Source organism: Mercenaria mercenaria, chromosome 2 (assembly GCF_021730395.1).
Source record: "Mercenaria mercenaria strain notata chromosome 2, MADL_Memer_1, whole genome shotgun sequence".
Classification (NCBI taxonomy): Eukaryota; Metazoa; Mollusca; class Bivalvia; order Venerida; family Veneridae; genus Mercenaria; species Mercenaria mercenaria.
This window is the reverse complement of record NC_069362.1, coordinates 57091610-57114816: the sequence shown is the minus strand read 5'-3', so window position 1 is coordinate 57114816 and position 23207 is coordinate 57091610. Positions and strand designations below refer to the sequence as shown.

The following is a 23207-nucleotide window of genomic DNA, read 5'->3' as shown; positions in this document are numbered from 1 at the left end:
ACGACAACTCCAGGGTGAGTAGAATAGCTAGACTATTCTTTGAACAGTCGAGCTAAAAATGTCATAATTATGATATATCAAATATTGATCACTTAATGCGAATATTGTATCGATCGTTCTAACAGATTAACAAGCCTGCCATTTACCAGTCTGTGCAGGAAAACAATCCCTGCAGATGGACGGAGAAAACACAAATTATCCTCATCGAGGAACTAGGCACAATAGATGTATGTGTATATCACACCATGCTTTTATTTGCTTGAAATATTCAAATGTCTGTGACCTTGCACAAATAATGCCATCTGCTTACAATTAGTGATGGCAGCCTGGCATGGTTATGGTAAGCCAATATGGATTTTCACATGTTAACAAAAACAGACCTAACTTAAACCGCTTCATCCATTCTCCAGTTTTATCGTAAGAATGTAAATATGACACATTCAGAATGTAACACTATTTATTTTATTTATTATACTGTTGTGGCCAAAACTCACAACACAACTTCATATAATAATGAAATATCAAAGCTGTCCATCAAGTAAAAATTTTTCAACTAGTTGTACATGCTGGAAAGGCTGGTCATCACATCTACCAGTGATACCTGTATCGCTGTTCACATTCTGAAATAAAAATGCAATGAATGTACTAAAATAAGCAAATTCAGTGAACCGATATCCATCGCAGAACGTGATAAAGGTTTCAACCTCAAAAAAAGGCATTCTCTGCCTACAAATAAAAGCAAATTATTTTCAAAATGATATGGTGGTCTATAAAAGGGGCCAAGAGAAGACATACAAGGGTATTACAGACCAAGTTTAGTGAAAATGCATTAAGTCAGAAGTGGGTCTTATGAAGTTGTCTAAAAGGGCTTTTTTTTTACTATTTTTAGCTAAAGAGGACATTATAAATGATGCTGCAAACTAAGCAGTTCCTAAGAAGAAGTCCCCATTATTCACCTTTTACCATCATGAAAGGGAAAAACAGTGGTTCCAATTCTTCCCGTACAAAAATTGTACAAGAATTACAAATATATGGGACCTATGCCACAGGCCAAATACTTTTTGAGGTAAGTGCAACATAAACCAAGTCCTTTAAGCATATTTTTGACAAAGTCAAGAGCCATAACTCTGGTCTGAGTGAAATCCCAAACAAAAGCCAAGGTGCACATCTTCAAATGCTCAGTAATATTTCTATGTCTCATGACACCGAGTCAAATACTTTTTAAGAAACATGCGACTCAGACACAAACTTTTAGGTTCTTTCATATTTTGACTAAGTCAAGGGCCATAACTGTGGGTCGACAGAGTGAAATCCAAATAAAACCCCAGCTGCACAATTACACAAGCTGAAGAACATTCCTATGATGACCCTAGGTCAAATATTTTTTGAAATACATGCCATACAATTTTGCCCTTTTATGCCAAGTTTTGACGAAGTCACAGGCCATAACTCTGGTTGGGCTTAGTGAAATCAAAACAAAACCCCAGATCCACCACTTAACATGCTGATCAACAATCCTGTGTGGTATGATAATGACACTCTTTTTAGATATTCTCATCGCAAAATCGACGGATGGATAATTTTTGATTCAGAAAAGGGCCATAACTCTGGTCTGGGGGGGGGGGGGGGAGCAGGCTCAAAGTCGTGTATGAAGTTTCATTGTAACCTCTTTAACAAGAGCTGTCACTAATGGTGACAAATGCCCCCGCAGCACCTTGACCTTTGACCTGGTGACCCCAAAGTCAGTAGGGGTGGTGAACTCAATAAGTACTATCAGCATGTGAAGTTTGAAGGTCCTGGGTGAAGTGGTTTGCATGTAAAGTGCCTTCATGCAAAAAGTTAACGTTGGCCCCTGTGACCTTGACCTTTGACCTGGTGACCCCAAAGTCAGTAGGGTTGGTGTACTCATAAAGTACTATCAGCATGTACAGTTTGAAGGTTCTGGGTGCAGTGGTTCGCGAGTAAAGTGCCTTCATGCAAAAAGTTAACGTTGGCCCCTGTGACCTTGACCTTTGACCTGGTGACCCCAAAGTCAGTAGGGGTGGTGTACTCAATAAGTACTATCGGCACGTGAAGTTTAAAGGTCCTGGGTGCAGTGGTTCGCGAGTAAAGTGCCTTCATGCAAAAAGTTAACGTTGGCCCCTGTGACCTTGACCTTTGACCTGGTGACCCCAAAGTCAGTAGGGGTGATGTACTCAATAAATACTATCAGCATGTGAAGTTTGAAGGTCCTGGGTTCAGTGGTTCGCAAGTAAAGTGTCTTCATGCAAAAAGTTAACGTTGTGACGAACGAACGAACGAAGTAACGAACGAATGGACAGACAGTTGAAAACTAATATGCCTCCCTTTGGGGGCATAAAAATGTGTACTTTGCTCTCCTACTATTTAATGAAGTGGCCCAGTTTTAAATTTTAGATTACTTAGTCCAACCTTAGTCCCAGATTTCATTGATAATGTTCCATAATGTGGCCTGTGGAGAGTTAGCATGGCTTTTCTATGATTTAACCTAATAATCTAGTTTTTGAAATATTTGTAAATTATGCCCTAGTTTCAATCTTAACCTTAGCAGTAATTTGATAAACCATTCTGACAAGGTTTCATATAAATTAGGCAGAAAATATAGGTGTTAAGATGGTTTTTCTGACTGAGGTTTTATTTAAACAAACTCTTATTGTGCCAAAATAGCGACATCAGAGGTGTTAATTGTTAAACAGTAAAACCGCTGATGATGAATGAATCTAAATAAAGAACACAGGGGATGACAGAAGCTCAAGATAACTAATTTCAAAGTGCCGTAACGTGTAAATCAGGCATGGTACATTCATTTTATGTCTTGACAATATGCACACATTCACTTCATAGTGATGTGTATTTTTTTAGGCCAGAACCCTTGGAAACTGTATGGACAAGGCTTATATAAGTACTGCCCAATAAACAGCATTCCATAAAATTTCAGTGCCATAACTCCTTAACCTGGCAAGGTACATTCATGTCCTGTAAATATACAAGTTTGCTAAAATCTTAGTGATACATTTCTGATAATTCATTTGGGTCAAATCCCTTGAAAACTACTGGAGATACTGTACATTTTGAGGACAGATGTGCAGACAGAAGGCCAAGGTTGCAACTATATGCCTCTAAGACCTTAAACATTTTTTTGAAGGGTATAAAAACTAGTTTTTAAAAATTCTTCATTGTTCAGTTAGTATTTTTTAAAAATATGATAATATACTATGCTGAGCATACCATTACCTGACATTATTTTAATAAGATATACCATTGATAAGTGTCATGTATTACTTACTGCGACCTCCTAAACCTGATGGTACACCCCATGTTGCAATGTAATTTATCGCATATCCAAGAAGAGCAATCTGAAAAACCCAATTCAAAGGGAATCTTGCAGCACGATGATGTCGTACATTGTACCTGTGCATAACTGAAAATATAAGTTGTAAAAACTTAAGATAGGAATCACTGCAGGACACTGTTTACTGAAAAGGTAATTTCTGTATGACTAATTTTCAAAACCTGAAATATTCAACACTTAAACACGAGTAACTGGATTAACCATGTATAGAACAAACACAGTGGGACATCAGCTGCACAGTCCTGCTAATGGACTTGTGGGTTACATCCACGTCTTACACATAATTGCAAGAATGCTTCATTTGAAATTTGACTAATCTTTGCCACAAACAAACAATTATGGTAGTATAAGTAATTCTGTTTTTTAGTGCTTATTGCCAGAAAGTTCCATATACACTCAGGGTTCTCGGAAACGCCGAAATCAGCGTCCCTGTACGCATAATTGGTCCCGGAATACGCGTGTTTATTGCAGCTTGGGAGTCCCCGGACGCACCTTTCTGCAGTGAGACGCATTGAAAATTAATTGATTACATAAACCTGCGAATACACAAGGTTTGACTCGAGAGCAAAATATGTGGGTGGAGTTACTCGCTTGTCACCGATAGCCGCGTATAACCAATCAGCGTTGCCCATTTCCACTACACCCCGAGACAGGCGGCATATGTATGTTCAACTCGAATACATGTGATTGTCGGCGTGATTGCATAGGTGACAATTGCTAATTGTTAACGACGGATTACGTAGTGTCTGAAGTAACTCCAATGTTTTCTCACGTACTAATTACCAGGCAGTTTTAAAGAACCTTTTAGAAAAAGTGATAATTAGGCTTAATTATGAATGTCCGTGTAATTTTAAGATGCTGTCGATGTCGGTCTTAGTAACGTGATTATTCTTCTGCAAAATCGCTGATGTTACTGAAGAAGCATTTATTAATATGTTAATCATAGAAATACTGTGCATTCTTAATGTATTTCAGACCGAATGTTTTAACGTTATGCTCTTGATAAGTATTAAAATAAAAGTAGTAATTGTTCATATATTTTCTTTTCACTGCATGTTTATATACGTTTCCATTATGAAATAAAAGGTAAAGAAAAAATTATCACGAGGGATTTGTCCAACTTGATATTTTCACAAGGGGGACTTTGACCACCTTGATAATTTCACAGGGGGATTTTGTCCAGGAAGATCAGAAACAGCTGGAGGAGGGGGTGTTGTACAGGGGTGATTTTGTTCTACATTAATTTTTGACTACATTTTACCTATTTTACCTTTCCCTTTTTATCTCACCTTAACAATATTTGGGTGAAGAATTGTGATTAAAAAATGTCTGTCGGGCTACACTTAATTTGACAGTACAACAGAGGTCTGTGTTTTGACGAAACGTTTATGTCTGTTCGTCAGTCTAGTCAGTAGTTGGGACTGCAACTTTTTCAGCTTTGGGAGTCCCAGGACTGCAACTTGAAATTGCTAGTGAGAACCCTGTACACTCCTCACACAGAAGCATTTACATACAAACCTATAGTTTGAAACGTTTGGTATATTTGCCATAATTTAGCTCTAATTGTTCACTGCTGGATTGATCAGAACAAACCATGTGATTCGCTTCTTGGTTTTAGGCTAAAAACATTAACTAGCTTTGATCAAAACAACAATCAGTATATTTGCATTTCATTTAAATAATAAAGCTCTGAGAATTACTATTAAACTATTGCAACAATCAGGAAGTGCATTTCCACATCATGAAAAATCATTCATTGGGGGCTAATTTTCGTGGATTTCACAATGTCAATCTACAAAATTCATTCCCAATTAACACAAAAAATACCCATATATTTCATTTTTGACATCCTCAAATACAGACAGCTAAATCCCCCGCCACTGTTATGGATAGTGAAAGGGTAAACCTTTGACCTTGAGCTATGACCTTGACCTTGAACTGACATGGCTGACTCATGAACTCTGCGCATTATCTTGATGAGGTGATCATTAAACCCAAGTTTCATGAAAATCCTTCAAGGGGTTTAGGAGATATAGAGCTAAAACCTTTGACCTTGAGTTGTGACCTTGACCTTGAGTTGACATGGCTGACTCATGAGTTCTTGATAAGGTGATCATTTGACCAAAGTTTGATGAAAATCATTCAAGGGGTTTAGGAGATATAGAGTGGACAAAAAATGGAAGGCTCAAACCTTTGACCCTAAGTTGTGACCTTGAGCCTACATGGCTGAATCATGAGTTCTGCACATCGTCTTGATGAGGTAATCATTTGACCCAAGTTTCATGATTATCCTTCAAGGGGTTTAGGAGATACAGAGCGGACACAAAATGGAAGGCTCAAACCATTGACCCTAAGTTGTGACCTTGACCTTGAGCCAGCATGACTGACTCATAAGTTCTGCACATCGTTTTGATGAGGTGATCATTTGACCCAAGTTTTATAAAATTCCTTCAAGGGGTTTAGGAGATATGAAGCGGACAAGAGTGTTACAGATGGACGGAGACCATTCCTATACCCCCCACCACTCGTGACAGGGGGATTAAAAAAAAAAGCAAAATTTTATGCCCATGAAATTATATGATTTCACAGTAATCTACATAAGTTACATAATCTTTTGTACAATTGTAGTATATTGTACATTTTTTTTTATTTCTGATAAGTTTAAGTCAATTTTATGGCGACTTGTGGAGGAAGAACAGGTGCCTACTGACATTATATCAGACACAAGCCGACCTACAGTTAATACCAACAACCTTCCATAAGCCAGTTGGATGGCATTCTCACTTGAAATAATTGAACATCCAAATTTGCCTTTCTGAAAACAGAAGTGAGGGCTAAATGGCTGGAAGTCAGTGAACTTAACCAGGCCCTATTCAATATCCACTTATACTATTCTTACATTCTCTTACTACTTCACTGTAACAAGTAACTAAGTCAGTCTAGTTATCTTACATCTGGAAATAACTCCAAAAATATTCTGTGGTGACTTGTCAGAAGTTAGCAGCTTTTTTGGTATATCTCCCAGCTTCAGATCCCACATCGACATCTCTGAAAATAAAGAAATTCTAGATAACACAAGGAATCGTGAAATTCCATGAAAACTAGGATTTCAACACTTGTAATGAACATACATTCTTAAACAGATTTGATGTACATAAGAAATAATCTACAGTACAAACATTCTTGCATGCAACTTTTCCTGGTATATCACCCCTAGCACTTCCGTTTAAAATATACAAAACTGTAGAAAATCTATTAGTCTGTAACCATAATTATTTACTGAGCTATCAATGTTAATATGTTTTTTGTATGATGAACAGTCAGGGGTGTAACTGTTTTAAGTTATGTAACCTATTTCAGTTACTTTTTCAAGCATTTTATAACCTGTATTAGTTATAAAATAAGGATAACCCAGGTAAGTTATTCAAAAAAAGCCATTTTACTGCTCTCACAAAGTGACCTTTAAAGTGTAATTAGTAGCAAACTGTGGTTAATCAAATTCTCTTTTAGTCTGATAATGACCTGATGAGCATAATGGGATGTTAAAAGTTTTATAGCTTAAAAACCATTTGCGTAAGACTTTATCAGCCTTGCGTAAAAAAATTTACTGCACAGCTGGAAAGATAAAAGGCCAAGGATTCAGGAAATAATTGCATTAGTCACATTCAAAATGAGGAATTGACACAGGAGGGCTTTGTAATATTTTATGATAACTGAAACAAGTTATGAAAGTAAATGCAGTAACTCAAATGGGTTATAAAATGTGATAACTTGAAACAGTTACACCCCTGACTGATGAAGTTGCATCACTGGAAGGGTGATGAAAACAAACCATAAATAGGTTATATAGTTATTACCATTACCATTAATGGGTATTAAAACAAACACAAAGGAAACAAGAGCTCGTAGAACACGAAATGCGCCCCCACTCCCTGTGATGCATTCAGTAATAGCACCTAAGAACCTAACATGCCCCATGCACAACTACTGTTGTTACTGATCACTTGTGTGAAGTTTCATGAAATTGTGTCAAGGGGATGAGGAGAGATGGTGCGCACAAGATTGTGTCTATGGACAGACAGACGGACAGACAGACAACCTGAAACCAGTATACCCCCCCTTACAACTTTGTTGTCGGGGGGTACAAATAAAGAAGGTCATGTTTCTAATAGGTTTTCACTGAAACTACCAAAAGTTAGAGCTGTGAGAAAGGGTCATATATTTTTGTGTCCTCACTGTTTTGATAATGAATGACTGCTATCAAAAATATGTAAAGTGAACAAAAAATCACATTTTACAAAGAAATAGTAAAAAGGTCACTATAAAAGATTAATCTTATCTTGTTCATTGTCCCATTAAGTTTTAGGTCTTGACTACATTCACATAGGATTGTAACAGCCAGATATGATTTTGGCCACACAGGCTCCAAAAAAGTCAATTTTCTTATAAAAAAGACAGCCAATCAAAAGGCGTCATTTCTCATGTGCCTCAACAAATATGAATGCCTCAATGGTCAGTCAGCAAAAATAAAAATATTGACATATTTTAGCCTATAAAATCCCCAAAACAGGAATAAGGTAAAGAGAGACATGCTATAGTTTATAACAATACTATTTATTTGTATAATTGATCTATATTACTTATGAAATATATGTTAGACTGCTCGGGCTACCGATTTTCCGCAGATACTAGCCCGACCAGGCTACCGAATTTTCCTAATTTGCTTAAAAAAACAAACATGCTAATTAAACGAGTTTAGCATCGTGATTTCATCTGATTTCCATTAATAAACGCTTATTGTTCAAGAATGCATCACGCACTGTCCAGACTGAGGAACGCTTAATGAATTATTGGGGTTTTTTTTGCACTCGCATGTGTTGACAATCAAACCCAAAGTGTCAAAGACGTAACCGCAGCGCTAATTGGCTGAATACAATCACCTCTAGTGTAACGGATAATTTGATTAGCTTTCACACTTCTCGCGAAAATCTCACAAGTACCTGAAGTAGGCAGAGCTTAAATTAAACTAGAAAATGCTTTTGTAAAAAAGCGCATGTCTCCCCCAATGCAAAGTCCTATAGGCAAGAAGTCAATAGGGGTCAGGAGCGAAAGTCAAAGAGACACTGATGGTTGGCCGCAATAGGGATCATATACTTGGCATGTCCAGTCATCCCGCTAAATTTCGACACTCTTGGCCTAGTGGTTCTCAAGTCACTGTTCAGGCTCCTGTGACCTTGACCTTTGATCAAGTGACCTCAAAATAAATAGGGGTCATCTACTCTGCATGTCCAATCATCCTATTAAGTTTCAACATTGTAGGTCAAGTGGTTCTCAAGTAATTTCCAAAAAATGATTTTACATGAACAGGCCACTGTGACCTTGACTTTTAATAGACTGACCCCAAAATCAATAGGGGTCATCTACTCTGCATGTTCAATCATCCTATGAAGTTTCAACATTCTGGGTCAAGTGGTTCTCAAGTTATTGATCGGAACTGGTTATCAATGTTCAGGCCCCTGTGACCTTGACCTTTAACAGAGTGACCCTAAAATCGTTAGGGGTCATCTACTCTGCATGACCAATCATCCTATGAAGTTTCATCATTCTGGGTCAAGTGGTTCTCAAGTTACTGACCGGAAATGGTTTTCAATGTTCAGGTCCGTGACCTTGACCTTTCACAGAGTGACCCCAAAATCGTTAGGGGTCATCTACTCTGCATGACCATTCATCCTATTAAGTTCCAACATTCTTGGTCAAGTGGTTCTCAAGTTACTGACCGGAAATGGTTTTCAATGTTCAGGCCCCTGTGACCTTGACCTTTAATGGAGTGACCCCAAAATCGATAGGGGTCATCTACTTTGCATGTACAATCATCCTATGAAGTTTCAACATTCTGGGTCAAGTGGTTCTCTAGTTATTGATCGGAAATGGTTTTCAATGTTCAGGCCCCTGTGACCTTGACCTTTGACGGAGTGACCCCAAAATCAATAGGGGTCATCTACTCTTCATGACCAATTATCGTATGAAGTTTCAACATTCTGGGTCAAGTGGTTCTATAGTTATTGATCGGAAATGGTTTTCAATGTTCAGGCCCCTGTGACCTTGACCCCAAAAACAATAGGGGTCGTCTACTCCAGCAGGCTGCAGCCCTACAACCCTATGAAGTTTGAAGGTTCTAGGTCAAATGGTTCTCCAGTTATTGCTCGGAAATGAAGTGTGACGTACGGACGGACGGACAGGGCAAAAACAATATGTCTCCTGGGGGAGACATAATTATGCTAGCAGTGAGTGTACATACATGTGTGTGTGTATTTGGCACTTATTTTGATATCTTGCAATTTGTCAACAGTCCGAATAGCAGTAATTGGTGAGTGCGGATCCTAAACAAGAGCTGTCTGATGACAGCGCGCTCGACTATTCGAAGAGTTGATTGAAGAATGGGGTCAAAATATTTCCACAGATATTCAGACAAAAGAAATAAATAGATTAGACAAACAATGTTCCTGTATTTCTTTGATTTCGATAAGTCTTGCACTAAATGGCAATGTATGAACCAATTTCAAAGTCCAAAAAGCGCCATAATTCAGTCAAAATAGTTATGTACTTTTGCCTACAGATGGAAATCATAATGATAAACAAGTGTTCAAAGTTTAAAAGCCATATGTCAAATAGTTTTGACAAAAGGTGGACTTGTATGAAAACAGAACCAATTTCGAAGTCCAGAAAGGGCCATAATTCAGCCAAAATAGATGACAGAGTTATGTACTCTTTCCTACAGACAGAGACTATTATACTAAACAAGTGATAAAAGTTTCAAAGCCATATGTCAAACACTTTACAAAAAACATGAACTGGTACGGAAAACTTAACCAAGATTTCTAAGTCAAAAGGGGCCATAATTCAGCCAAATCCTTGATGGAGTTATGTACTCTTGCCTATAACTGGATATGGTGATGGTAAACAGGTGCTGAAAGTTTCAAAGCTTTATCTCAAAAGACTTTGTCAAAACATGAACTGGTACGAAATATTAACCCAGATTTCAAAGTCAAAAAGGGCCATAATTCAGCCAAAATCCTTGATGGAGTTATGTACTCTTGCCTATAACTGGATATGGTGATGGTAAACAGGTGTTGAAAGTTTCAAAGCTTTATCTCAAAAGACTTTGTCAAAATATGAACTGGTACGAAATATTAACCATGATTTCTAAGTCAAAAAGGGCCATAATTCAGCCAAAATCCTTGATGGAGTTATGTGCTCTTGCCTATAACTGGACATGGTGATGGTAAACAGGTGTTGAAAGTTTCAAAGCTTTATCTCAAAAGACTTTGTCAAAATATGAACTGGTACGAAAAACTTAACCAAGATTTCTAAGTCGAAAGGGGCCATAATTCAGCCAAACTACTTGATGGAGTTATGTACTCTTGCCTATAACTGGCCATGGTGATGGTAAACAAGTGTTGAAAGTTTCAAAGCTTTATCTTAAAAGACTTTGTCAAAATATGAACTGGTACGAAAAACTTAACCATGATTTCTAAGTCAAAAGGGGCCATAATTCAGCCAAAATCCTTGATGGAGTTATGTACTCTTGCCTATAACTGGCCATGGTGATGGTAAATAAGTGTTGAAAGTTTCAAAGCTTTATCTCAAAAGACTTTGTCAAAATGTGGACTGGTACGAAAAACTTAACCAAGGTGTGACGCCGACGCCGACGCCGTGGTGAGTAGGATAGCTCTACTTATTCTTCGAATAGTCGAGCTAAAAAACGGGCGTTAGAGGTTAGATTTCGTTTGGCAGTGAGTGTCATGTCTGGTGATTTTGGACTCTGGCGATGCTGATCTGGACTGGAGTATTCAGAGTTAAAATTGTTCGAAAACATGGCAAACATCTATGTCTTTTTTATTTCTTCAATCGTTAGGGGTCATCTACTCTGCATGACCAATCATCCTATGAAGTTTCATCATTCTGGGTCAAGTGGTTCTCAAGTTACTGACCGGAAATGGTTTTCAATGTTCAGGTCCGTGACCTTGACCTTTCACAGAGTGACCCCAAAATCGTTAGGGGTCATCTACTCTGCATGACCATTCATCCTATTAAGTTCCAACATTCTTGGTCAAGTGGTTCTCAAGTTACTGACCGGAAATGGTTTTCAATGTTCAGGCCCCTGTGACCTTGACCTTTAATGGAGTGACCCCAAAATCGATAGGGGTCATCTACTTTGCATGTACAATCATCCTATGAAGTTTCAACATTCTGGGTCAAGTGGTTCTCTAGTTATTGATCGGAAATGGTTTTCAATGTTCAGGCCCCTGTGACCTTGACCTTTGACGGAGTGACCCCAAAATCAATAGGGGTCATCTACTCTTCATGACCAATTATCGTATGAAGTTTCAACATTCTGGGTCAAGTGGTTCTATAGTTATTGATCGGAAATGGTTTTCAATGTTCAGGCCCCTGTGACCTTGACCCCAAAAACAATAGGGGTCGTCTACTCCAGCAGGCTGCAGCCCTACAACCCTATGAAGTTTGAAGGTTCTAGGTCAAATGGTTCTCCAGTTATTGCTCGGAAATGAAGTGTGACGTACGGACGGACGGACAGGGCAAAAACAATATGTCTCCTGGGGGAGACATAATTATGCTAGCAGTGAGTGTACATACATGTGTGTGTGTATTTGGCACTTATTTTGATATCTTGCAATTTGTCAACAGTCCGAATAGCAGTAATTGGTGAGTGCGGATCCTAAACAAGAGCTGTCTGATGACAGCGCGCTCGACTATTCGAAGAGTTTGATTGAAGAATGGGGTCAAAATATTTCCACAGATATTCAGACAAAAGAAATAAATAGATTAGACAAACAATGTTCCTGTATTTCTTTGATTTCGATAAGTCTTGCACTAAATGGCAATGTATGAACCAATTTCAAAGTCCAAAAAGCGCCATAATTCAGTCAAAATAGTTATGTACTTTTGCCTACAGATGGAAATCATAATGATAAACAAGTGTTCAAAGTTTAAAGCCATATGTCAAATAGTTTTGACAAAAGGTGGACTTGTATGAAAACAGAACCAATTTCGAAGTCCAGAAAGGGCCATAATTCAGCCAAAATAGATGACAGAGTTATGTACTCTTTCCTACAGACAGAGACTATTATACTAAACAAGTGATAAAAGTTTCAAAGCCATATGTCAAACACTTTACAAAAAACATGAACTGGTACGGAAAACTTAACCAAGATTTCTAAGTCAAAAGGGGCCATAATTCAGCCAAAATCCTTGATGGAGTTATGTACTCTTGCCTATAACTGGATATGGTGATGGTAAACAGGTGCTGAAAGTTTCAAAGCTTTATCTCAAAAGACTTTGTCAAAACATGAACTGGTACGAAATATTAACCCAGATTTCAAAGTCAAAAAGGGCCATAATTCAGCCAAAATCCTTGATGGAGTTATGTACTCTTGCCTATAACTGGATATGGTGATGGTAAACAGGTGTTGAAAGTTTCAAAGCTCTATCTCAAAAGACTTTGTCAAAATATGAACTGGTACGAAATATTAACCATGATTTCTAAGTCAAAAAGGGCCATAATTCAGCCAAAATCCTTGATGGAGTTATGTGCTCTTGCCTATAACTGGACATGGTGATGGTAAACAAGTGTTGAAAGTTTCAAAGCTTTATCTCAAAAGACTTTGTCAAAATATGAACTGGTACGAAAAACTTAACCAAGATTTCTAAGTCGAAAGGGGCCATAATTCAGCCAAACTACTTGATGGAGTTATGTACTCTTGCCTATAACTGGCCATGGTGATGGTAAACAAGTGTTGAAAGTTTCAAAGCTTTATCTTAAAAGACTTTGTCAAAATATGAACTGGTACGAAAAACTTAACCATGATTTCTAAGTCAAAAGGGGCCATAATTCAGCCAAAATCCTTGATGGAGTTATGTACTCTTGCCTATAACTGGCCATGGTGATGGTAAATAAGTGTTGAAAGTTTCAAAGCTTTATCTCAAAAGACTTTGTCAAAATGTGGACTGGTACGAAAAACTTAACCAAGGTGTGACGCCGACGCCGACGCCGTGGTGAGTAGGATAGCTCTACTTATTCTTCGAATAGTCGAGCTAAAAAACGGGCGTTAGAGGTTAGATTTCGTTTGGCAGTGAGTGTCATGTCTGGTGATTTTGGACTCTGGCGATGCTGATCTGGACTGGAGTATTCAGAGTTAAAATTGTTCGAAAACATGGCAAACATCTATGTCTTTTTTATTTCTTCAAACATGCATAGATGTCTGTGAAACAAAATGTTTTATCAGTGTCTGACAAATTTATAATCTTACAGGTAGCCCATTGGGCCACCAGAATTTTTTGTAGTTGCCGGAAAATTTAAACCCCGAGAGTATAAAATTGCTCTATCCGAAACCGACTTACTGAGATGTGAGAATCAAAGGGGTCTGAAACATTGTTTGGTTAAAAATTTAAAAACATCAAAATAAACCTGTGTGTTTGTTTCCAGTTCCGCAGACACATTCCTGTCATATTAGTCTAGGTTTTTTTGGAAAAGGGCCCCTGGTCAAATTTGGAAGTTTTTCACATGGTGAATTGTCAAAATTAATCATATTAGTTTAAAACTTTATTTTCAAGTTTTATGGTAAGCATTCAGATGCATTAAAAAATCTTAAGTATCCCGAGGTGAAATTTAGAGAATTTTTTTTCCGAGTTGCTGGTTCTAGACAGACCTTGCAAAAAATAACAACTACTTTGTCCTGTTCAAACTTTTGTTTACACTCAGTAAGTTTCCACGCCAATAACAACTTCATTTTCCAAACAGTAGTGACTGTGTGCATTGGAGGGGAAAAATCGGGTCGCAAAAATATGTGACATTTGATTTTAATGGTGTAAAAACTATCTGTCAACACGCTTTCGTTGCTTTATTCAATAAATGGTAATGTATTTATGCGTTTTGAGATGTTTTTACGTACAAAACGTACACTTTTCTGGCAGAATCATGTATTTAATTTTTGCCGAGGTGCAGACGGTCATGTCGCTAAAAATAGAAACGAGTTGGTTTTTCCAGTATTTTTTTGGATTTCATTAGCGAACAAAACAATCAAAATTGGAAATAAGTTGGGATTTATGTTTAGTTGTTTATTGCAAGCTATAATCGAGGAAACAACCAGATGTTGATTTTGTAAAATATACAATGACCGGGCTACTAAAGCTTTAAATTTATGGTTGCCCGGCGGGCTTACGTCGGGATTTTTTTGGCAGCCTGATGAAAATTTCTGGTAGCCCGCGGGCTCCGGGCAATGGATTTGTCGGACACTGTATATGGTGCAAAAAACTGAGTACTTTATGTGTTAAACAGGGCGTCCATTGGGAATTTAAAAGTTGGAGCCACCAGTTTAGCCACTTTCAAAATTTTGGAGCCACTTTGGAGCCAATCCATTTTTTGAAGCCATGGTCTGTTTTTTTTATGCATAAAGATGGGATATGTATATAAAATAAACAACATATCACTTGTTACACTTACTATCCATTAAGGTCATATCTTTTGTGTTTTATATTTTCTTATGACAAATATAAATAACAATTTTTAGCCTTTTTATCAATGATGGTACAATATCAAGCTAGTATGCTTAATAACACAATCTCATATTCATCGCATTTCAACTTTCAACAGATTCTTTTAAACGGACAGATGTGCATTTATAAGGAATTTTCAAGAGCTCTAAAAAGGGCAAGGTACCGCATTGTTAAAAGTGGGGCAGGGTACATATTGCGTGTTGCACACCTTTTGTCTACAACAATCAAAGATATATTTCCATGGTTTGGGGTTATAAATGTATCTTTTGTAAGTTACTGCGTAGTGTATTATGGTGTGCAAACAATCTTTATGCAGAACATGCAAACAATCTTTATGCAGAACTTAACATTTTATGATATTTCTAATCAAGAAAACTTGTAAGACAAAAATAATGACTGCAATCATAAATCAAACAGTATTTATTAATCATAAGCATGTTATATAAACAAACAGAATTTTGTTTGGTTTGTTTGTTTTTCATCTGAACAGGCCTGGGATTCAGTCAAAATCCAAAAGCCTGAAAATCTACCTTCTACAGCCTGAAATCCCCATTTTAAATAGAGTTTATACAAGTAGGGAAATTCTGGCAGTCAAAAGCCTGAAATCAGGACCAGTCCTGAAAAATCACAGGCCTGTCTGAATTCACAGGGAATTTCTTCTAGTGCAAAATTTTCATGAAATTCAGACTGAATACATTTTCAATAAATGTCATTATACTTTCATAATATTACTGCCCATATCGTTGATACTCATGTAAAATGCGCAGTTTTATGACCTCCCGGACCAACCCCTAATCGTTAGCACGTAGTATTCACAGGTATACCCAATTTTTCAACTTCAAAATAAATTTATTTATGATTTTCGGCATTATGTGAAAGGGAAACTACTCTCAGCGCTAATTGTCTACAATAAAATTTAAGATTGCCGTTACATTCCGTAAAAGATCGAATGTTTGTTTGTTGTTGTTTTTGTCCTTAAACAATTCCAATTTCATGTAAATTTAACATTATTTTGATGAAAGAAATAAAAAAATCATAGAAATAACGATACTAAGTAATTAAATATCGAGTATCATCTCCAACCGAGATATAACTGTGAACAGCAAAACTGACACCTTGCTAAAATCATAATTAAAAACAGTATTACTCAAAATACGGCGGCAATTGAAAGAAAAGTTTGAAATAAATTAAAAATGTCGAATAACTATCGCAATTACCGTTAATATTATTTGATAATGTTAATCTCATTAAACGTCTGGAGAATAGCCATTTAAAACAAATGGGTCGCTGATATTGAAAAATTTGTTGTCATCGATAATTGGAGCAATTAAAATAAACATCAGTGGATTTCCATTGAAAATGTGCTTTCTTTAATAACTGATCGCATCTGTCTCCCCGCTCCAATTAACTTGCACGCGCGTCATAACATTATGTAATATACACACCTGTCAAAACATGCGTCATCATATCAGCTGATTACTTTCTATCGTTTTTTTCTAGCGTGAGAATATCCGAGACACGCGAAACGGAAACCACGCTTCCGGATCAAATACACAACTCCGTGGGGGAAAAAATGAAAATATATGTGGAGCCATAATGTTTCGCAACTCGAGATTTTTTGGAGCCACTTTAATCAAAGTTTGAGCCAGTGGCTCCAAATGCGATAGGCAGCAGACGCCGTGGTTCAAGTTCAGGCTAGTGAAATTGGTGTCGGGCTTGGAAAATTTCCTATCAGGTAGCCCGAACGGGCAAGTGGATTCAAATCTGAATTTTGTACACTTCTAATTTGTGACTTTTCTGGGACCTGTGGAATGCACTAACGGACTATTTTAATAGTATATTAAAATATTTAATTAATGACGACAGCGCCTTGTATTTAGTTCGTCCATACCTTCTAATTTATTTCTTTCATCGAGGTTCATTGGTCAAGCTTCATGTATAATACGGTCAATTTCATTGGTCATCATTATGTATTTAAGAGGCCCGCCGGGGTTTTCGCGCCAATTAGTAGTTTCTTTGTCAGAAGTGTCACAAGCAGAAAAGTTTTATAGTAGTAGTTAATCAAATTAAGAAAAAATTATAAAGGATTTTTAACTGGTTGCATTTATAAAACGAAGATAATGTAGTACAAAACAGGAGGAAATTGTGGAGTGTTATTTAGGGAACGAACATTGATGTCCCAAGAACTGTAAGAACTTTGTTTTAAATTTGTACGTTGTGCAATATCTGTTGAAAAGCACTCAACGATGAATAGTGATAAGTTGAGAAAAGGCACCAGAAAGATTATAAACGTATGCAAGAAGGCACCGCAGAAGACGAGTTGTCGTCTAGCAGTATGCAAATGGCTACCGGCGAAAACGAAGGACGGGCCTTACCGGCTTTTACATCACCAGGAAAAATCGGTTTGATAGAAGAAATTCCTGAAGGTCCAGAAATCGCTTCAGGATATGAATCTGACGATGCGGAGACGATGAAAAAAGAACTAGCGCTATTAGAGCAAGAAGAGAGTAGACTGCGAAAGTTGAACGAGAAGGCAGTGCTACGCCAGAAACTGGAGGAGAAACGAGCGGAAGTGAAGAAATTACAAGGTTTGTCAATTTCTAAACACATTAACGTTCCAGATATCAGTGTCAGCTCCAGTAAATTAACTTTAAACGACTTGAGACAATCTAAACCTCTTAAAAAGATAGTCAAGAAAGAAAATCAGGCCTTAGGCTTAGACGAGACAAGTGAGAGTGACACTGATTCGGACAGTTCAAGTAGTTCGGACAGTACAACATCTAGTGGTGAAGAAGAAACAGAAAGTATGCAAGTGGGTACAGTTAATGTTAAGAAAAATAAGAAAAAGAAAAAACATAAAAAACACTCAAAAAAATCTGGTATTGCAATAAAATCATCAGATAAAGTAAAAAATCGGCAAAAATATCCACATTCGCAGTTACGTTATGAGTTTGTCAACCAACACATGTCTTTTCACAGTTTAGATTTACATTTATTTGTAGCAGGGGAACTTGAAATAATTTCTGACAAAAAGATAAAGACTGAAGAGAAAGCTGGTCGTCTTGCACTTCTTAAAAGAATGATGTATTTACATGCTACACATGATTTTAAGCTGTTAAAATCATATTATGCAGCAGTATTAAGAGAAATAGAGCTAGGAAGTAAGTCATGGGCAGATGATTTTACGTATTTAGAGATTGTTATACTAAATAATAGCTCTTCAGCAAACAAGGGCTTCATACATCAGAGCGCCAGGCTCCAAAAAACTCAAATGTCAGCCGCAAACAAAAGTCCGAAACAATCAATCGAACAAAACGAAGAGGCTCAAGTCTGGTTTTGCTCGCTTTATCAGCGAAATAGATGTAATCACAAAAATGCTCATACTACAGTAGTTAAAGGTAAACTTAAGTATGCTCAGCATATTTGTGCTACATGCTGGCAAAAGGACAAGGTTAAATTACAACATCCTGAAAGCTCCACATCTTGCCCACATACTTTAGCCTGACTTGGTCAATTAGATATACAAATGACAAAGGGGGATAGTGTAGTAGACATTTTCTTACCAAAATATTGCGTACAAAGAGAAAAACAGAAAGTTGTATTAAATAACACAGAGTCTCATATATGCAATCATGCGCAATCCTGTCAAATTTGCAGTGAAATAAAACATTGCAAATCCTTTGCACAAGTAAAGGAAAAAATCAGGTTACACGAGACAGTAAAAAAATCTGGAAAATATAATTTCGAAAAATGTCGAATCAGGGTAAATGAACGTATTAATACTAAATATATGCGCACTATGTTGAAGTTATTCAGTTATTCTGATTTGATAGTTTGTGATTTCCTAGAGTTTGGTTTTCCTTTAGGCTTCTCAGGGAATGAAAATTCTTTTTCGCCAACCAAAACTAATCTGAAAATTTCCTATCAGGTAGCCCGAACGGGCAAGTGGATTCAAATCTGAATTTTGTACACTTCTAATTTGTGACTTTTCTGGGACCTGTGGAATGCACTAACAAACACCATAAAAGTGGTTTTGATAGAGTTTATAAGGAGTTTTTACTGTGTTTATTAGGAAAAAAATGTTTGGGCTAGTATCAGCGAGACAGATTTTTTGGCATGAATTCTGGATGCATTGGCCGAGAGGGCTAAGATGCTTTCCTACAGAGGTGAAGGCCCCCAGTTCGAATCCTTGCTACTCCCATTGCGGTGTGTCCTTGGGCAAGGCACTTTATCAAGATAATTTGCCTCAATCAACCCAGCTGTAAATGGGTACCAGCAAACTGCTTGGGGGCGAGGTATAATTGGTTTTAACTGTTCTTAATATAGGGCCGCAGAAAAGCTCTAGAGAGCTTATGTAAATTGTTTCACCAAAGCGACGGTAAATAAAATTACCTTTTTAAATTTTACCGAAATTATTTTTTTTAGCTATGCCAGGGCACTTACTTGGTTCTTTGCCATAGTACCGTGAAGGGTCATATGGTCCGTGGATACGAGCGTTGTATTCTGGATGATACGGGTTGTATGGTGACGGATATTTATTTAAATTGATCTTAAATTTCGGTTGAAGTGGGTCTGCAGACATCTTTCCCCGGTCACCTCCAAAGGGCTTGGATACACTTGATTTTTTATTGGTGTTGTTCCTAACTTTCGTGGCGTACCGTACCATACCGTACATGTTGGTAGCCAGCACTAATCTGAAAATGTCAGAATTATGCACCTCGTTAAAATTTGATAAATACTATTTATGCGAAAAGATTCCCTATCAATTGCTGTCAAGCTATTTACGTCATCTAATAGGAATTGTCGAGCCACTTAGTAACCAAACAGCTTTTCCTGGAATTGCACTGTGTGAGTGTTTCATGTACACCGCCGTTAAAATTCATCTGCGGATGTCTCTACATTTTTGGCGAGGGCGGAGTATACTTGTGCAAATGTTGACTTCTAGCCAATCCTGTGCTAGAGGACTCGAACGGTGACATGCATTTCCACTACCGTCAACGAACAGGCTTATTGAAACTGAGTCAGCAACATTAACATTTTTGTTAAGTTGGGCGACCTGTTGAGTTTCCACATTTTCTATTCTAGATTTAAGGCTAAGCTTACACATGTCCTTGAATCCTTGAACTTAAATAGATTTAATTTCTACAAACACCATTTCCCTTTGGTTTTAAATGATAACATCTATCAAGAGGGAAATATGTCAATTTTAAGATTCCAACTCTGATATTTTCTCTTCATATTCCTATATACATGTGTGTGCCTGTTTGTAGGTCTTGTGTGCGTTTGTATGCTATGGATTAAGGTTTGGGGAGGCTGTATTTTTCAAACATGTCAAGCATTTTATGCCATAAAATCTTTTAATTAACAAATATAACAGCGATCATATAATTTATGGTTTTATTTGGTTCTATTCTATTCTATAGTCAGAATGGATAAATAATTTGGTAAGCAAGATTTCTTCCCCTTTAATACTCTTCATAATGAAAGTCAAATAAATATTAAAATTTACACATGAATAACTTTGTATTCATCCGCCGATAGTTTAAATCAGCTGTTTTGCTGGGACTACTTTACAGTTTTTGTTTGACACGATACTATACACATCGTTTTAGAAAATCTTTATTAGTTAGTAATAATTGATTGAATATTACTGATTCATATAAAATAGTTTGATCTTTGGTATCGTGTCATGCATTTAGATCTAATAAAATTCATTTGATTATTTATTCTATTTGTTGTTTTGAGAACTGGTTATGAGATAATTTCCAAGTTAGATATTCATCCTTGTTTTTCAATCAATTGATGATAATGTTAGCAAATGGAATCAGAAAGAAAGTGCATAACCTACCTGACTTACTGAACAGAAAGAATATAGTTTTAAAATAATGCATGCTTCCATGAAATTCTATGTATCAAACCTTTCCTTGTCACATCCTTAACCCAAGTCGTCACTTCAAAAATTAAAGAAAGGTACACGAAAAAAAATCAAGGACAAATATCAAAAAGTTTACTGAACTGTACATAGATAAAGTTTCAAAAACATTTTTATAATATGATACATTAATACACAGATGGGTTGTATAATGAATAGAAAAAAAATATGAAAACTTATCAGTTATCGCCACTGGATGAAACAAATATTGTGAAACATCACGTAGGTCAGTGTTTCAATTTTCAAGTCAGAATTGGCGACAATAAATTAAAGCCTCCCCCCACCACCACCCGCTCCTCCCCTCTTTATTAAATCCCCAAAATGCACAAAAACAGCTATGAAGCTCGATACATTGCTAATTCAACGTTATGCACTACAATTTATATTTCATTTCTTTGACTTCGTTTCTAACCGCATGCAATGAATCAAAAGCATTTTTCTAACAATACATTTAACAAATACACCCTTGTGGACATGTGATCGGGCATTTGATGCGTTATGGCTTTTGATGGATAACATATTTTTAAGATTTGCCAGTAAAATACTGTTAAGTAATTGGCATCCCAATGGGGGCTAATTGTGGCCCACACATTGCTGATTTACTTTTATATTGTTTTGAATGAGATTTTATGCATAATTTGTCCACTGAGACAATTTGACATTATTAAAGCTTTAAATGGCACCTTAAGGTACCTTTATGATATTCTGAATATGGACAATCGATATTTTTCAGAAATGATGAAATTATATGCATTATAATGCAAAAACATCTGTGCTGATTTGTTGTTGTTTTTTTTTTGCATTACTGAATAACCAATTATCATGTCATACCTTTTGTTACGCCTAAGAGTAACAATTGCTGGTTACTTAAAACACTAAAGGTAATAGGAAAACAAACCAGCAACTATGAACAATAACATAACTGATTTTGAAATGTAACAATTTAGATTCCTTGAAAATGTTAACTAGCTGTAAAGTCCAATTATGATATTCAAGAACACTCAAAGTCCTGGCCTGGTCAAATTTAAATTCAGTCTGTATCAATTCCAAATTTATCATACAATCCAAACTGAATTTAGTATATCCAAAGAATATAAATCCTCTATTTGAAAATATATTTTAAGTCCACAATTTTAATGAAAACCCATCAAATATTAAATGTCCAAAGTGGTAATACTTTGTTAAGAAATACAGGAAAGTTTTTCAGTAAGATCTTACTTTTGAAGAAATACAATACAAACCTTAAAACATATCTTAAATTTAACCTTGGTCGTGTGTGCGTCTGCGTGCTGGGTTGGCGTTCGGAGCGTGGCTTTCCCTGTTGGATATTTATCCTTGTTTCTTAGACATCCGGTATATTTTGAGGATGTAATTTATTCTTTTAGTCAAAATATGTAAAACATGTTAGAAAATTTACTAAACATTTAAAACGCAATGCATGTTTGGTGACTGACACTTCCACAGTAAGTCACGTCACTTTCTTATTTGATAATGCAATGATGCGATGACTACTCTATAATATGCTTTCTTCCGCAATTTATATAGTTTTCTTTATACATAAGTGACAAAATGTCTGACTGTATACAGTTGTGTTTTTCTGTTCCTTTCGGGCATTTTGCATAAGCTGGTGCTAGGGTGGCGTCTATGGATGGATCTACAAAGTTGTCCTGAAGCATACTTATGAAGTCCTCTCTCGAATTTGTTTAAACAGGGACTCTTAATCCTTTGCCACTTAAGGACCGCTAGAGCTAAGAATAAAAGATAACCTTTTCTCATGAACTGCTTGATGGATCTTCATCAAACTTTCTGTAGCTTCGCTGTAAGATCCGCATCTTAAGTTATTATAATGGTGGTACTCAGTCACCCTTTGGAATCCCTAGAGCTTAAACCAGAATTATATTCTTTTTATGACTCCTTGATGGATCTTCACCAAACTTTCTTTGTAGCATAAGCCCCACTCCCTTCATCCAAAATTTGTTCAAACGTGGGAGAGGGGGTGCTTGATCTCTTTTAGGAACTGCTAGAGCTTGAGACAAAAAACAACAACAACGTAAAACGACTGCTTCTCATTAGCTGCATGAACCATTTTAATCAAACTTGGTCTACAACATCCTCACCAGGCCTTCTCTTCATTTTGTCAAATAGGGGCATTTAGCCTTTTTTTGGGACCACCAAAGCTAATAAAGGAGTACCCTTAAACAACTTCTCGTCATAAAGCGCTCGATCTTCATCAAACTTGATCTGAAACATTCTTATGAAGTCTTCCTTTAAACTGCTTCCAATTGAGCACTCGGCCTTTTAAGCGTACACTAGAACTAATAAGATAAATGT

At 36.8% G+C, this 23207-nt stretch overlaps 1 protein-coding gene across 1 annotated transcript; it reads right to left on the bottom strand.

Annotated features, from left to right (window-relative positions):
- Positions 1 to 443: 443 nt before the first annotated feature.
- Positions 444 to 19567, bottom strand: LOC123564005 (putative ATP synthase subunit f, mitochondrial). The gene is made up of 4 exons (XM_045357247.2): positions 19388 to 19567; positions 6323 to 6418; positions 3305 to 3439; positions 444 to 620 (listed from the first exon to the last, which is right to left on the bottom strand). The coding sequence occupies exons 1-4, from the start codon at positions 19524 to 19526 to the stop codon at positions 589 to 591; spliced, it is 402 nt and encodes a 133-aa protein (XP_045213182.1). The 5' UTR covers positions 19527 to 19567; the 3' UTR covers positions 444 to 588.
- Between the last annotated feature and the right edge of the window lie 3640 nt (positions 19568 to 23207).